The following is a 16,425-nucleotide window of genomic DNA, read 5'->3' as shown; positions in this document are numbered from 1 at the left end:
CGATTGTGATATACCAACATGATTTTATTCAATCTTGAATCAAAGATCGATGATAGCACAAAAGCAATTTTATTATAATATAGTTTCGAGTGGGTATTGAAACAGCTCATTTTGGTTAGCTATTGAGATGGCAGAAATAAAGGATATTATATTGAAAGATGTCATGTTTTGATGCAACAAAGAGTGCAATGCTGGCTTGATAGAATACACTTGAACAGGATTGGACGGACAAGACAATCGCACAGTTGCTATTAGTGAATGATGGCAAATGCTTTGTGATGTGTTTGTTCAAACATCAAAATTCAGTTTTCAGCCAACGAAATTCATTGCAACTTGCATTCATATTCAATTGTCGACAATGAATCCAAACAGAGGTGATGGAGCCAGTGGGTTATTAGGAGCTTTGGTGGGAGGAGGAGCAGAATGCGATACAGGAAACTCATTATCCCATCTTGTCAAGCACAACTCTGAACGAGGAGGAGGTTTGCATTCTGACAGACTAACTACCATGCCATCCCGAATGCCTGTGCCAGCACTCTGGTCCAGAGATGCAAGGCATGAGCTCGCCAGAGTAGGTCTAATTTGGTTTAAATCTATATGATCCAACGAGTGCTTCATAATACCAAACTCTCGGTTGTGTTGAGTTGACAATATGATGCTGATCAAATAATTCCAAACGTATTCGGTTCATATCCTAATACGCATGACTTTAACCTGGTGACCATCAAATATTTAATAGGCTGGAAGGATGGAACTACCAAATGGTGGCACAATGGATGAGTTTCTTGGAATGCCACAGGGATCCAACAGCACCTTTGAATTCCATAATCTCCGCCATGAATTAGAGCAATCGATCAAAAACGTACCTCATACTGACAAACCTGGAGATATTTGGGCTGATGAATTTGCTAATGAGGCCCATATGCGTCATTTACAAAATCCTCAATCCTATTTCAATGGCGCCGAATTTGAACAAGCTTTTGCCTGTGCTCAAGATCCTTTGCTCCAGCAGCATTTTAAAAATCCAAATTGGAATACAGATTTTGCTCAATTTAACGAGAGTGCTAACAATGCCATGTTTCATCCAGAGGTCTCAAAGGCTGAGCGTGATGCTTTTGAGCAGCAATGGAATGAGCAGTTTAATGCAGTTCGCAGCTCTATTCGTCAAGAACACTGCAATCTGGATGATTCTGTACTTGATCCAGCGAGTCAGCTTGATTGGGAAAATGAATTTCACAAGCATTTGAAACAAGAACCTATATCCAAAGACACAGACGAGCAAGAGTGGAAGAGTACGTTTGAAGATGTCTGGAAATCAGCTGAATATTCAAACTCTCTATATGGTACGGACATTGCGGGCAATGGCGCCAACATCAATTCAACCAAGGACTGGAATGCCGAATTTGAATCTATGCTGGGTAGAGATAGACTTTTAAATGAAGCAGATAGAGACGGGCTAGGTTCGTTGAGTGAGATGATTGATCCAGACCCGATATCAGGACCGCTTGTGCCATATGTGTTTGAAAAACACAACAAGTATATGGACCATCCAGATCCACGTGGGATTGGTATGGAATTAGTGCAGACGCGAGGGAGTTTATCTGATGCTGCATTGGCATTTGAAGCTGCTGTCCAACGAGACTCGAATGACACCCTTGCCTGGATGAATTTGGGAAATGTTCAGGCAGAGAATGAAAAGGAACTGGCTGCTATTGCTGCTTTGCAAAAGGCTGTTCAAGAAGATCCGACAAATGCATCTGCTCTCATTGTAAGTAACGCATGCTGGCACTAACTTTACACTATCTATAATATAGCTTTCTAACGGGAATCAATTACTATGAAATAACCCAACTACGCCTGTTTTAGAGTCTTGCCGTAAGTTATACGAATGAAAAGCAAGATCTGCAAGCATATGTCACACTTGAACGCTGGCTTGCAACAAAATACCCCGAGATTGCAAAAAATTCTTCACTGGCAGCCGATCAACAGCCCTATGTGGTATATCCTACTCAAGAATTTCATAATAAGCTTTTGTCCATGTATTTAGCAGCGGCGAATGAAGGCCCAGCGGGTGCAGTTGGTACAGAAAAGTCAATGGTTGATCCCGAAGTTCAAATTGGACTTGGACTCTTGTTTTACAGTATGAATGATTATACCAAATCTGTGGATTGCTTTACGGCTGCCCTATCTGCTCGGCCAGATGATTACCGTCTCTGGAACAGACTGGGTGCAACCCTTGCTAATTCTGGACGATGTATGTACACTTTGGCTTTACTGGTGATATACTTGACGCACTAAATTCTTGTCTTTGCACATTGTTTCCATAATCTATAGCCGAAGAAGCGATTGATGCATATCACAAGGCATTAGAACTCAAGCCCACATTTGTCCGCGCAAGGTATAATTTGGGTGTTGGATGTCTTAATATCGGGTGCTATCAAGAAGCTGCAGAACACCTTTTGGGTGCGTTGAGTTTGCATGGCACGAATCATCAAAACCAAGCCAATATTTCATTGACGCTATGGGATTCACTACGACGAACATTTATTTTGATGAATCGGACTGATATGGCTGATAGGGTGGATGCATCACCAGATGTGTCCATGTTTAGGGACGAGTTTGATTTCTAAATCTGGTGAGTAGTTTTGGTCAAGTCAACTGGATATGCAGTTGTAATAAAGAATTACATTTTTATTTACTCCAAGTTGAAAGTATCCATCACAGCGGACTAGAATAATTGATTCGACAATCAGATTTTGGCATTCATCCAAAATCTATATTTTGATAGACCGCATATCTGAATAGTTGACTTTAACATGAAAAAAGCAAATAAAATACTGAGCCAACTGCGGCTGCCTATTATTGTTGCACCCATGTTTCTAGTATCTGGTCCTCAGCTAGTAATTCAATCCTGCAGACAAGGTTGGTTCGACTGTTTCGTATTTATAGAGATTCGACACATTCTACGCAGTCCATATTTTTATTAAACTTTCAATTCAATAGGAGTCCTGGGCACACTCCCAGCGCTCAATGCTAGATCGGACCAGATCCTTGACGATTGGCTGCACGAGATACGAGCATCCCTCTCAAACAAATCCAAACATCCCTATTCTGTAGCATCGTTTGGCGTTAATCTCATCGTCCATAAATCCAATAAGCGTCTTCAAGGCAATTTGAAGTGTATCGTTGATCACAAGGTACCACTTGTTCTTACAGCTCTTGGTGCAGCAAGCGAGGTTGTAGATGCTGTCCACGACTATGGTGGAGTAGTATTTCACGATGTGACGAATATTGTTCATGCAAGAAAGGCCATCAAGGTTAGTAGCTTTTTGAGGTGTGATTGTCAATTTGATTAGAGTAGAAACAGATGGTTGGATGATGGAATGCATGTGGTGTATATTCAACGAAATATTGGGTTTTACACAAATACGGCTGTAAACTCGAATTAATCCAAGTGATTGTGTGGAAGCAGGCTGGAGTAGATGGTTTGATTGCAGTATGTGCAGGCGCAGGTGGTCATGCAGGTGCAGCTTCACCAATGGCATTCATCCCACAACTTCGAAGAGAATTTGATGGTGTGATCTGTCTCGCTGGTGGAATATCTGATGGCCAGGCAGTTCTTGCTTCCCAATCTCTTGGTGCAGATGTGGCTTACATGGGTACTCGATTCATTGCTACTCAAGGTATCTACTTTTGATTGTCGGATATACATTGGCCTAGTGTTGGGCTTACTATTCCAATGCCAACAATCTATTTTTGCTGTAAATAGAATCACTAGCAGATCCAGAATACAAGCAGATGATTGTATCAGAATCGATTGGTCCAGCACCACTGTTTTTGCCAACAATCTACACGTCCGGTATTAGGTAAGACGGACTACACAATATATACTACTCTAGTGTAATTTGAATATTGGATTTTAATACTATCGTCTGCTTTATGATTCCCAGCGGTGTTCATGCCAACTTTCTCCGCGCAAGTCTGGAACGTGTTGGGATTGACCCAGAAAGAATAGACCACGCATTGCATGAGCAAGCCAAAGACTTTTCTAAACTGGGCAAGTAATTAGATCAATGTCCCGAGTTCAAAGATTGTTGTATTTTTTGGCTAACCTAGCTGTAATGTTCTAGATACATCAAAACAGAAATCGGCATGGAAAGATATCTGGTCTGCAGGACACGGAGTAATGAATATCTCTGATGTTCCAAACGTAGAACACCTTGTAAACAGATTAGAAAATGAGTATACTCGAGCAAGATTGCAATTCCAAAAATAAAATCTAAATAGTCGCCAGGAGAATTGAAAGAATGTGATGCACATTATAGCCGCATTCATGTAAAACATTAATCAGGAATGATAAAGTGCATGACAAACGGTCAGCCTAATGTTGAATTGGTGCCATTTACTGAACAACATAACATTGTGCCTTTGGAAACATGTCTTTACGATGAGTTTCTACTTTTGTGGAAATTTGTAATATATTGCCATCAAACTAACGCATCAAATCGTTGATTGATGGCTTGGGAGTTTCTTGTGAATGACAGAAAAATCGGCGAGAAATATGTTTAGGCTTTATTGAGAATATCTAAACCAATTCAATGTCTGGATTGCAATGGACGAGTCTGGCGATCGTACAATGCATGGCTATGCAAAAGCGAAATCAAAGCCTAAACATATCAGTTCAAAGCTATAGCTTGATTGCTGCATCATATAATGGCCGCTGTGTTTTGAGACTGATCAAGAGAACTGTAAAGGCGGTAATATTGACTTTTTAAACAACGATATGCAACATTCCAAAACACGCATGTTATTCCAGACAGATTCTATTCCACAAAACAACTGTCCGATTAAACATGGTTTATCGACTGTTTAACGATGCAAGGATTGGAGTTCCATATTGCCGATTTTTAAACCCTGCATAAAACAACTCGAATAAATCGTCTGTCAAGCAATTCCAGACATTGAGAAACTTGAATGTCCAAAGCAATCAACTTATAGAAAGATAACGAATATTTGATCATTGTTTATTCTGGAGCCGAGAGACTGGATGCAAGATAAATACAAGTGATTTATTTTACGTGAATACGGCTGTAAAGAATAACAAAGGATCGTAATGTTTAAAAGGCGAGTTTATGATGAGCCAGCATATATATATTGATATATTGAGAAAGAGTAAGTGGTTGGCAACAAATTAGTCTAATAGCCCTTGGTAACAGGTTCTGGGATCTCTGGAGCTGCGGAGACTACAGGAACTTCTCCAACAATGCCCTCAGCCTCCACCTCGCCGTTTTCACCCTTGTTTACACCAAATCGAGACAGAACCGGTGCGGTAAGCTTATTAATCTGCTCAATTAAAGAATGCACAGCAGGAACAGCAGTGATGTACTCGACAGTTCCGTTGACCTTGGTGACAACAAAGCCAGTTGCGGCAGTAACACTCTGGGCAGCACGGTCAAAGGTAGGATGTATGATCTCGTAGGTTTTTTCGCCAGCATGAATTACCATCACAGGAACATGTGACTTGACAGAGCCAACTGGATCTTGACTAATGGCCTTTGCACCATCAATGGCCGAGGTGACAGCATTGAGAACAGGGCCGGGAGTATAGGTGGTAATAGTGGTTGTAGCACCAGTGACGACCACCTTGACAGTCTGCGAAGCATAGCAATAGGCAGATGATGCAGTGCCAGTAGCAAAGTTGTATGCCGAGGTAGCGGTGCTAGTTGCAAGAGTCGCTGCTGAAGAAGCAGTACTGACAGCATAGGTAGCAGCATCCTGTAAACCAAGAGTACAAGATTGATGAATCCAAAGTAGTGTGTCATATCAATAATGTGTCAGATGAGAGCCAGGTAAAATAGCGAAATCAATGGGATGAAACAGTAATAAACAGCTATATAACAAGTTACCTTGGCGATAGTGGGGACATATGGCTCCACAGTCTTGGCAACATTTTGAGCAACATCAACAGCACGATCGGTCATGGAGGACATCTTTTGATCTGAATAGAAAATGACAGATACAAATGTTAGGTAAAACAGCAAATGTAAGCTTGATTTGAAAGCGGTGACTGTCAGGGAAATGCCAGATTCAAGTTATTGCCGAGTCTGGATAGATACAAAGTATACCAGTCTAAACCAACTATCAAGTCTTTGCCCTGAATATATTAGCAAAAGAGATTTAAATGATAGACTTTGGACAATGAATATCATTGCTGTGCATGGTGGTTACTGCAAAGCAATGAATAGAAACTTATAGCATGCATGACAGTATGGCTGTGCTTCACCAACCCTACTTTAAGCAACCTGTTTCTTCAGTCAGCTACAGTACTTGAAGTAGTTCAATAGAGAACTCAACCAGATTCAATTTAGCTTGTTTGAACAAGTGGTTTGACAAGGGTATACAATATACAGCCAGCAAATTATAGATCAGAATACAACAGCTTGTTTGGTTTAAATTAACATGCTATGGCAGTAGATGCTGACTCAACGAGCAGATTGATAAAATTGACTTGTACCAGTGCAAATACGACATCAGTGCATTACATAGTATAAAAGGCCGCTGCACTAAGCAAAACGCAATAGTAAAGAAGAAAGAAAAGATTGGAGAGTGATGAAGCAAACCTTGAATATATGCGGTAATTGGAGTAGGAATACAGCTAGAAAAGTCCAATGATGACTATTGCAGATTTATAATCCAAAATGGGTTTTAACGGCTATTTTATAGTTTTTGTGCAATTTGGAACAACTGGATTTGCACGTGCGCTCTACTAGTTTACAGCCGTATTCATGTAAAGTGGAATGCCAAACAAGAGTCAAGCTATGACAGTCTTATACAATGACGGTTTCAGTTCATATCAAATTTACTGAATAGAATTGTGTCCCTGAAACCACTAGCAAAATTCACTGATTAAATATGGCTTGTCAGCCGCTTAACAACAGATGTCGCGAGGTATAGATCTCCATATTGCTCATTCCTAAACCCTGCCATCACTTGAATAAAAAATGGTTTTATACGGCGTATAATTCCAGATACAAGGATTGTCAATTGGATAAGCAGTCAGTCTCTAGTAGAGAGGCACAACAGATACTTTCTATGCTTATTTCAAAGCAAGATAAACATGAAAGGTCTCATTTACATCAATGTGATTGCAAATGAAAATCAACATCATACAGCCACTTGATTGTATGGTTTTGTAAACATATTATCGAGTTAAACTGTCACTAGATATATACAATATAGCATTACGGCAGATCAATGTCTTGGATCAAGCATCTGATATACTGACAAAACAGCAGTAATATCGTGTCTGACATGTGAAGATATAGAGCCACTGTTTCAAGCCATGATGTTGTAATACAAATATACAGAGGGCTGGAATTAGTGCACATGCAAATGCAAATGAAAAATACTTTGTATTTCAATGCCATTTGTATACAAGTTTATTGGTTTCACGTGAAACCACCAAGTCTGTTCAGCATCCTTGCGGCTAAACACAAGTTACTGCAATTGTTGGTATTTTGGACTGATTGTTTTATTCCATCTTGAATAACTAGATATCACTCTAAAACGGTAAAGTATTATTCAAGACTCTCACTAAACCATTGATGTGTCTAGATAAATAGCTACAGAATAGATGAATTAAACTTGAATTAGCATGCGTCATCGAGTCAGTTTTACAATCGTATTCATGTAAAATAAAACTCTTGCAGTCATTGCTTTGGAATAAACAAGAGTCAAATATCTGCTATGCTTTCCTGTTAAAAATTGTGATGCTCACAAACTATAGTTGAGCCGAGATTGTTCTCATTTGGCATGCATTGTACAATCAAGTTTGAAACCAGAGATTTGATTTGGCTGTTTCAATAACTGACTGTTTATGATGCACTGACCCTTAATATTCCATTTGGCGTGAATATAGCCATGAGTTCTAAAATAGATTGCAATGGTCTGCTTTCAGTTTTTACTCACGTGACTGATTGCTCTAATTCAATAGTTGATGTCCATCAAACTTGCTATCCAATCTTATTGCAAATCATCAAATGCCTATTGATCACTATTACAATAGGTCAGAAACCAACTCATCTTCTCCGCAGCTATCGGATCAATCTCCTGATCACAATTCTGCACTTGAAATTACATATATTTCCAATAACCAACTATCGAGCTACAGTTCATTTACAATATCAATCCCTCCACTTAACAGTCATGTTTATGATGACAATGTCCAAGATGACGAGGACGATGAGGATGATGACGAACTTGGTCGGTTTGACTATCCACTTGATGCCGACGACATTCGTCTATTTCTAAATTCAAGGTCATACTCTTCAGTAGAAACAGTAGTCAATGACCCTAGTGGTCATCGATCCATTGATGGGCTACAAGCCCAGCAGAGTAGAATAAGACGACGGTATGCAGTATATGGTCACCGTTCTAGCCAGTATCCTGCTGAACAGAATCATCAGCCCCACTACACCACCACAGCTACAATTGTATCGTCGCCAATCGCATACGATCCTCCAGAGAGCTTATTGTCGCTTCATACAAATGAAGAAAGTGGCTTCAGTTACCAAGACGATCAGTCGGGTGGTGGCTATAATAGATACTATATGGACAATGATATTGACGATGTTCACTTTTCAAATGGATTGCCATTCATCACACTTGAGCAGTCTGGTGGTGACAATACTCTGTCAGTAGCCGATACACCTACTGACACAACCACTTCAGATGCTCTTGGACTCGGCTGGTCCTACCAAGCCGTTCAATATCCTCACCAATCATCCAGAAGAGCATCTCGTTTAATTTCTGATTCTTCAAACCAGGTTTTATTTACAGCATTAGACCCTACATATCGTGAAGGGCCAGTTCTGAGAGAACGACTGCTATTCCTTTCTGATTACTTTATGAACATGGATATCCTATGTCAGCCAAACCTTTCATCTGATCAGTCATTTGAACCAGATTGTGATTTACCTCGTAGCATTGTTGATATACCTGCCACTGTGTTGGATCGTCACGTCGACCATCTCGGCACATATCAGAGTTCTGACATCCAATCACAATCGGCAGTTACTTTATTTCAAAGTCAAAATAATCAGCAAACCTTGCATAACCACTCTTTCTCAGATCCCGTTTTAAACACACCAGTATCTCCTACGTCCGATCATTTGCCCTACTCTCCGTTTGTCAGCTCTCTCAATACTCCCCTGTCCAGCTTCATCGACTCGATAGCAAAATTTCCATTGTCAACGGTTTTTTGTGCCTGTTTTGAAGCTCAGTTAGAAAAGCTGCAGGCATTGTTACTCGATAGCAATGGCAATCTGCTACCGTTTTCCCAGATCAAGCATATTCGTCCAAACGATATTACCGATTCAATTGATGACCTTGCTCATCTAGAATATTCCATTAATCAACTTCGCAATATTCCCCATTTTGGCAGGTAGTTCTAATCTTCTGCAATATATCTGTAATATATAACTAGCAAGAAATGAATAGCTATAACCATTGTACTTTGGTGTGTGTGTTTCAAATATTACCACTGCTAGACAAAATACTAAGCCAACCTATCGCTCTTGGATTATAATTAGTAGGCTGGTAACCATGCTGTTTCACAAATGATGTAATTTTTGGCTAGCTCAAACCTATTCAATAGGAACCTCGTAAACACTCTACAAGTGATATTTGTGTAGTTTTATAATCTCCAATCAACTCTCCAACTGCATACTTTGTTAACAGGAATAAAATAAGGTTTTTGTGTAGTTAATTCTAAAAGTTAAAAAGTCGGAAACGATAAAAAGATCAATTAATGAAAAGTAAAAAACCATTGTTCAAAACGAAGCTGATAAATTAATGAACGAACTGCTTCCTAATTCAGATTGATAGCCTCAAGAGCAATCTCTTCTGCGTGTGTAGTCTTATCAATCAACTTGGCCTGATCATCAAACTCGTCGTTTTGAGCTACTTCAGCCTTTTTTGCCGAGTAAGTAGAAGGCGATTGAACAGTATTTTGGAACCCAGAAATGCTATGGAAACTTGACCGAATATGAGCATGAGTGTCCATCATTGAAGCCTGTCGAGATTCAATTTTTGATTCCCTACGATGAATCACAGCCAAAGCCTGGATATGATCCTTTGCATTGTGTGAAAAGTGTGGGCGAATATACTTTGCATCAAGTCGGTACAGCCATCCAAAGACAGGTTGCTCAAGATCAGTCTCTGTAATAGTATTTTCTTCCTCGGCTTTTTTCTCTTCTTCCTTGGCGCGACGAGCAGCTTCTGCACCAGCATCATGAGTTGGAAGCATAGTATGCTCACCTTGACCATCATCATCCGATGTGATTTTTAGCCATTTAAGCATATATGGAGTCAGACCACCAAATACAATCACAGTAAAGACAACAACAAGAACTGTTGTGCCAAAAATTTGGTCCTTAACAAGTTTGGTAAAGTTGGGATGCTCAAGAAAGGTGACTCCTAAAGCAAATGCCACTGCGCCGCGAAGACCAGAAAACCACATGAGAGTCTGTTGATTAAAGGGAATGGACTGCTGACCGGGAAAATACCGCTGGATCGAGCAAATAACGAAAACATGCGTTCTAGAAACAAGAATAGCCAGCTAAATCAAAATGGTGTAAAACAATCGGAATCATACCAAGTATGGCGTGAGTCAAATTGGCATTTTTATACTCTACAAATACAATTCAAAAGCACTTACAATTGCACAGCCAACAATAATTGGATCGTAGACAGTTCCAAATGACATTAGACCAAGCCCAAGGTATAAGAAAATGAACCCCTCACACATCAAGCTAATCATTCGAATCGTGACCTTCATCGTACGCTGAGTCAATTCAGTCAAATTACTGTATGCATAATGCGACATGGTAATTCCACAGAAAAAGACACTAATGATTCCCGTCAAAGACAACACTTCTGCAAGCAAGTAGCTCGAGTAAGCAAAAATAATCAGCATGACCATTTCGTAAATGGCACCGTCGTATCCTGTAATCCATACGTGCTTTGTGATTTTGGCAAAAATGAGAGCAATAACAACACCAACGCAAAATGAACCGAGGAATACACCAAATGAGGTAAGAACAGAAACAAAAAAGGGAAGAACGCCAAGATCAGCTGCCTCTGCTTGAAGGCCGGTAAAAAAGCGATAGAGGATAATGGCAACAGCGTCATTGAGAGCGCTCTCACCAAAAATCAACATATAGAGACGACGATCAACATTGGCAGGAAGAAGTGATAAAACGGTAACAGGATCGGTTGAAGAAATTAAAGCACCAAACACAAGAGATTCAATCACAGTCCATCCACTATCCATAATCAGCTGTGAGAAGCCCCACATGATGGCAGAAGTAACAAACGTCGAATAAAACGCGCCAAAAAGAGCCAAGCTAAGAATCGGGATAATATTACTAAAAAAAGACTTGCGTTGAAGATTAAATCCACCCTAGATTATAAATTATAAAAGTTGAAAGAGATTTTAATAGCAGCATTCGTTAGTACGCTTGTAAATCTAGAGCCTATTTCATTTTCAGCAAGAAATGAAATATGATTGACAAATCTTATGTGTTCAATTTTCAGCAAAGCAATTCAAGTCGATACCTCGAAAATAATGGGAGGCAGTAGGACAAGGGAGAAAAACTCGGAGTTGAGTTGAATTGCCGTGTTTCCGGGGTCATACGTCATGGATGTCCATCCCGCAGAAACCAATAGCCCTATAAACAATACAGATTAGAAAATTCATATACAGGGCTGTAGTTAATATCAGTGAGCATTTGACTTGAAATTGCCATGCTGAGGAATTGGATACCAAAGTTTGAAAACGCGAGCAACCGTGTCTAATATAGCGACAAGGTTTAACTCGAGGAATTGTATACCAGGCTCAAAGTAGCAGCTTCTAAAGCATTGGATATTGACCCAAAGCTATCAATACATCATTTCAAGGTAGGATGAAGTATAGAATCAACAGTTTAAATAGTGTTTACGCTTTTACAAGCTCAATACAAGATAATGCATAAGCTTGTATTTGAGTAACTTGAGTAACTTGAGTCAGTCAAAAAGCACACTCAACAATAGGACATGAATCATTCAAACCATTTACACCAGATAGTTTCAAGATATCTCTTTATAAACAAAATAAAATCGTCTTACCCAATAGAATATAGACAGCCGACTCTCCAATATAGGTAAAATTTTTATGTTTAAGAAAATGAGCCAAGTTAAGTGCAGCAGTAATCATAAACAGCATGAGCAAAACTCGAACAAATAGATCATGCTCATTTGTCACGACATGAGCAGCTGGGTCGCATGCAACACTACTGTTGGCTGTTGAAAGTAGCCACTCTCCCATAATGTTTTTGTTGTTGAAGGAAAAGATTGAGTTTGACCAGATACGTCGCGAAGTTCAAGTAACTACAAATCTGACCACATTAACACGAGGTTTAACAAAGGCTTCGGTTGTTTGAATTTTGCTCAAAATACTGCTTTCTAGTTTGAATAGACATCAATGGCTTACCAATTGGAACAACAAAATGCTTATTCATAAAACTAAATACAAGTTGGCGCGTTTACAGCTAGTAATAGTATTGTTCAAGTTATTGGCTAATGCCAAATATTCTACAATAGCCAAGCAGTTGATAAAGTACACCACATCAAGTACATAAGCCATCCAACATTTATTGCACTACAAAATAAAGCCAGTAGTTTTTTAAACCATTACAAATGGAGATAGCATGTTATCAATTAAGGGTGCTAAAACGATATGTAAATGTATAAAAAAGCCAAATTACAGCCGTATTGCCGTAAAGTGACATATGTTTATCTTGCCTTGGCATAAACAATGGCTAAATATTCGTCGTGCTTCCTACTGGAAATTGAATGTTTATTATGTATTTCAGCACCCCTACTTTGTGTTTCATTTTACGCAAATACGGCTGCAATTCAATTATATATAAATGTGGATTATAAATAAAAGCTGATTTTGGTATATCAAACGCTGGATACGTAATTCTTGCGATTGGTATATGGACTAGCACTCGACACAGATCCATTTCTCACATGATAAAACTGGACCATCATTCCCAACAAGGCAACAAACACAAACATCCCCATCATAATATACTCGGCGTTACTACTTGCTGGCACGATCGCTTGTTGGAAAATAGTATTATAAACAGCCTGGCCGAATCCAGATTTGACAAAAAAATCAATTCCTACGAAAAAGCTACCTGATCCAACCACCGCGGTAGACACAATCAGCAACGGTACTTCAAAAAGCTGCACCAGGATAGCACCGACAATAGCCATTGCCGAAAAAAAAATATATCTGCCTGGAGTCGTTTGCAGAGCACTGGAGAAGGAGAATTGCAAGATAAATGAAGCGAGTGCTACACCAAGCATGGCTCCGATAAACATAAACGAAAGTTTCCAAAGACATTGAAAGATACCTCCTCCAATCAAGCCACCAATAATGCACGCAGTAAAAACAATCCATTCCTGGTTGCTGCCCAATGTGATATAATTACGAGATTCGAGAACTCCTATGACTACAAGGGTGACGATTGAGAATACATAAAAGCCTGCAATGAAAAGCATAGATCGAAACATTCTATGGCCATTAAATGCAAATGAAATCCCACTGAGAATGAGAATGACAGCAGTGGCAATATTGTATGGATTAATGTTGAAAAAGTCTGAATTCAAAAGAAATATAGATTCAATCAGTAAAATATATGATCAAATAGCAATGTCGATTCAAAGTGATGAGCAGCAAGGTTTATAATAGCATGGTGAATCTATAATCCATCAAATCTACAAAAAACTTGCAAATTGGTGAAATGCAAAGTATACGTACCAACAAGGTGGGGACCGTCGGCTGGACTGCTGTAGTTGGCAAGAGCCATAGCACCATCCATCATCATGGCTGGATGATCAGATACAGTAAAGTTGGGATGCTCTTTTGAAACAGACGATGGCCATGGTGCTACTATGTTTTTTTGGTGACTAGTAGTAGCTCCATAAACAGAGTCTTGTATAGTGGCATCAGTAGGTTTTGGTGCGCCATATGCTACAGAGGATGAAAACAGTAATTTTCAGTTTGTGGCACAAGTCTAATTACAAAGAGCGGAGTGGCAAGTGATTTTAGATGAACTGCTAGAAGTTAAATTACCTGGCGTGGCAGTGCTATTAACGGCTGAAACAATGCTACTGAATAGTAGAGCTAGTAGCAACACTGTAAAGGAACTGGCTGTAGGTATGTTGGGTATTATACGGGCCATATTTCAGTAACAAATAGTGGTTGAACGAGTGATTAAAGAATGCAAACGTATGTTTGGATGTGCAGATTACAAGGAAAGCGCGAATATTCATTATATCAAATAAATACCTTGACAGCCGACAGCCAAAATCTCCGATTTCTTATCGACCAAGCTAACAAGCAGCTCATTCTTTAGTTTGAAACATATATTCTTATTTATATAATTTAGATATATATACGGTTCAAAAATACGGTCCAAACCAAGCATGCTAGCTTACCCTAGTTCCATTAGTCAGTGTATCATGTTTTTGAAAAGCACTTGCGTAAATTTCATTCGCCATACTTGTGTGGTTGGGCTTAATTCTTTATTGACAATATTGTTCTTTTGCAAATATCTGTAGATTACTCCATCTGCTGATTTGAATGGCAGAATCATCTATCGCTTGTGTCTCTTATATATCGGCGACAATCTGACTTTGTGAACGTCCTGTTGCTCCTCTTGATTCAATACATGACAATGTCCTTTTGGTCTTGCTCTGACACGAGGCTTGGCATTTCATCTATACAGTTTGTACGCTAATCTGAAGCAATCGCAGTTTTACTAATCAAAACTCATTTTAAAAAGGATGCAACAGCAACCTGCTTGATGCCGTCAGAATGCTTGCAGAAATGTGATGAAAGTAGAACCTTTCTATATAACCAAACAATATTTTCCCTCGTTCTCACATCCTTTGTTTTCATGGGTATATTGGTTCAAGCCTACGCGATTGCTTATCTGATATACAATCTTCAGCAGTAATTAAAAGCATGTCTGGCCCATCAAGTGTTTAAAGATGTTGGGTGTTGCAGTAAATAAAATGGTAAGTTGCTTGGCAATACTATGGACAAGTGAAGTGTTTTCTATATTTGAAGAGCGATATTGGCACATTAGGACATCTAATCTTATTGGTATGTTGATATGAATCTAAAGGAAATCTACCATAATATACCCTCAATAGTATTTTGCTATTCATAAAAAAAGTATGTCAATATTACCCCTATTACATCCACCGACTCTAATACGCTCAAAACTCAGACTGCTGCTGACTAAAATATACATACTGCCAGCATATCTTGTCTGATCTAATTCGGTTCAAACGAATGTATCTGCACAAATGGTCAATGGTAAATTCATTGGCAGGTTCAAATTAGCAATTTTAAAAATCCATAATGGTATCATCAGGTGCCATGATCCCAAGCTATACTTTGTCCTGCTATAAATGCCTGGAGTTGATTCATTTACAGTCATATTCATGTAGAATGGAACACTAAACAAGAGCACATGGTAAGCAGCTAGTCTCGTGAAATGGTTAGTGTAAAATCTACTGGACAATATTATGTCCAATAAGCTCTTTAGAATGGGTTGGTGTTTTTAATGGTGATCGGCATGGAAACAACTGTTGCATTCCTGAGACGTGCAACCTTTTCTTGAATTAAAACACAAACGTATCCAAGTTTTTACGATACATGAGTTTGCACAAAGTTGTATTGAAAACAAAAACTTGATATCCGATTTTAAACTTGTCGATCGTACAATGTATGGTTATGCCAAATGAAAACAATCTCAGCTTAAGACTATAATTTGATTCTGTGGCATCATACAATGGTCATTGTATTTGGAGGTCAAGGAAATTGCAGATGGCTTGATATTTCAAGATTTTCTAACGTTTATTGATTCCAGACAACATCTTATTGATAAAGTCGCAAATTCAATGATTAAGCATGGTCTGCCAACCGTTCGACAAACATAATGTCGCGAGGTATAAAGCTCTTGTATTGTTCATTGTTAAACCTGCCAACAATCACTTTAATAAAAGGCGGTTTTGTACGACATATGATTCCAGATGTAGAGAGTGACAATGGAATAAACGGTTAATTTCTAGTAGAAAGACACAGCAGATATATAACCATTGCTTATTCCAAAGAAAAGCAATAACTGCAAGATAAATACAACTGTAAAACGGATCTTTGAAATTTCAATTTGTTATTTATTATCATTGAAATCGCGTTCGTAATACACTTACCTACGTAGTTGATACTGATAGTTAATATATCTTGATTATTATAGTACCAGAGCTGCTTGACAGCTGTAATTTTTAAACCATCTTAATAGTAAC

General features: G+C 39.0%; 6 protein-coding genes across 6 annotated transcripts; 3 read left to right on the top strand and 3 right to left on the bottom strand.

The window, feature by feature from the left end:
* Nucleotides 1–1,540: 1,540 nt before the first annotated feature.
* Nucleotides 1,541–2,630, top strand: BATDEDRAFT_13009 (uncharacterized protein; the record flags this gene model as incomplete). The annotated part of the gene is made up of 3 exons (XM_006680560.1): nucleotides 1,541–1,768; nucleotides 1,867–2,254; nucleotides 2,335–2,630. The coding sequence occupies 3 exons, from the start codon at nucleotides 1,541–1,543 to the stop codon at nucleotides 2,628–2,630; spliced, it is 912 nt and encodes a 303-aa protein (XP_006680623.1).
* A 186-nt stretch (nucleotides 2,631–2,816) lies between these two features.
* BATDEDRAFT_26574 (uncharacterized protein) lies at nucleotides 2,817–4,065 on the top strand (the record flags this gene model as incomplete). Its single annotated transcript, XM_006680640.1, has 5 exons — nucleotides 2,817–2,922; nucleotides 3,004–3,317; nucleotides 3,473–3,683; nucleotides 3,770–3,866; nucleotides 3,951–4,065. The coding sequence occupies 5 exons, from the start codon at nucleotides 2,817–2,819 to the stop codon at nucleotides 4,063–4,065; spliced, it is 843 nt and encodes a 280-aa protein (XP_006680703.1).
* Nucleotides 4,066–5,001: 936 nt separating this feature from the next.
* On the bottom strand, nucleotides 5,002–6,005 carry BATDEDRAFT_37252 (uncharacterized protein). The gene is made up of 2 exons (XM_006680749.1): nucleotides 5,907–6,005; nucleotides 5,002–5,775 (listed from the first exon to the last, which is right to left on the bottom strand). The coding sequence occupies exons 1-2, from the start codon at nucleotides 5,988–5,990 to the stop codon at nucleotides 5,197–5,199; spliced, it is 663 nt and encodes a 220-aa protein (XP_006680812.1). The 5' UTR covers nucleotides 5,991–6,005; the 3' UTR covers nucleotides 5,002–5,196.
* A 2,034-nt stretch (nucleotides 6,006–8,039) lies between these two features.
* On the top strand, nucleotides 8,040–9,621 carry BATDEDRAFT_35670 (uncharacterized protein; the record flags this gene model as incomplete). The annotated part of the gene is made up of 2 exons (XM_006680721.1): nucleotides 8,040–9,442; nucleotides 9,594–9,621. 2 exons carry the CDS (start codon nucleotides 8,040–8,042, stop codon nucleotides 9,619–9,621), a joined length of 1,431 nt encoding a protein of 476 aa, XP_006680784.1.
* A 156-nt stretch (nucleotides 9,622–9,777) lies between these two features.
* BATDEDRAFT_35669 (uncharacterized protein) lies at nucleotides 9,778–12,364 on the bottom strand (the record flags this gene model as incomplete). Its single annotated transcript, XM_006680720.1, has 4 exons — nucleotides 9,778–10,618; nucleotides 10,718–11,461; nucleotides 11,617–11,729; nucleotides 12,166–12,364. 4 exons carry the CDS (start codon nucleotides 12,362–12,364, stop codon nucleotides 9,869–9,871), a joined length of 1,806 nt encoding a protein of 601 aa, XP_006680783.1. The 3' UTR covers nucleotides 9,778–9,868.
* A 499-nt stretch (nucleotides 12,365–12,863) lies between these two features.
* Nucleotides 12,864–14,349, bottom strand: BATDEDRAFT_37251 (uncharacterized protein). Its single transcript, XM_006680748.1, has 3 exons — nucleotides 14,183–14,349; nucleotides 13,868–14,080; nucleotides 12,864–13,706 (listed from the first exon to the last, which is right to left on the bottom strand). Exons 1-3 carry the CDS (start codon nucleotides 14,289–14,291, stop codon nucleotides 13,003–13,005), a joined length of 1,026 nt encoding a protein of 341 aa, XP_006680811.1. The 5' UTR covers nucleotides 14,292–14,349; the 3' UTR covers nucleotides 12,864–13,002.
* Between the last annotated feature and the right edge of the window lie 2,076 nt (nucleotides 14,350–16,425).

The sequence above is a fragment of the Batrachochytrium dendrobatidis genome (genome assembly GCF_000203795.2).
Source record: "Batrachochytrium dendrobatidis JAM81 unplaced genomic scaffold BATDEscaffold_10, whole genome shotgun sequence".
NCBI lineage: Eukaryota > Fungi > Chytridiomycota > Chytridiomycetes > Rhizophydiales > Batrachochytrium > Batrachochytrium dendrobatidis.
The sequence above is the reverse complement of the archived record's forward strand: the minus strand, read 5'-3'. Positions and strand labels throughout refer to the sequence as shown.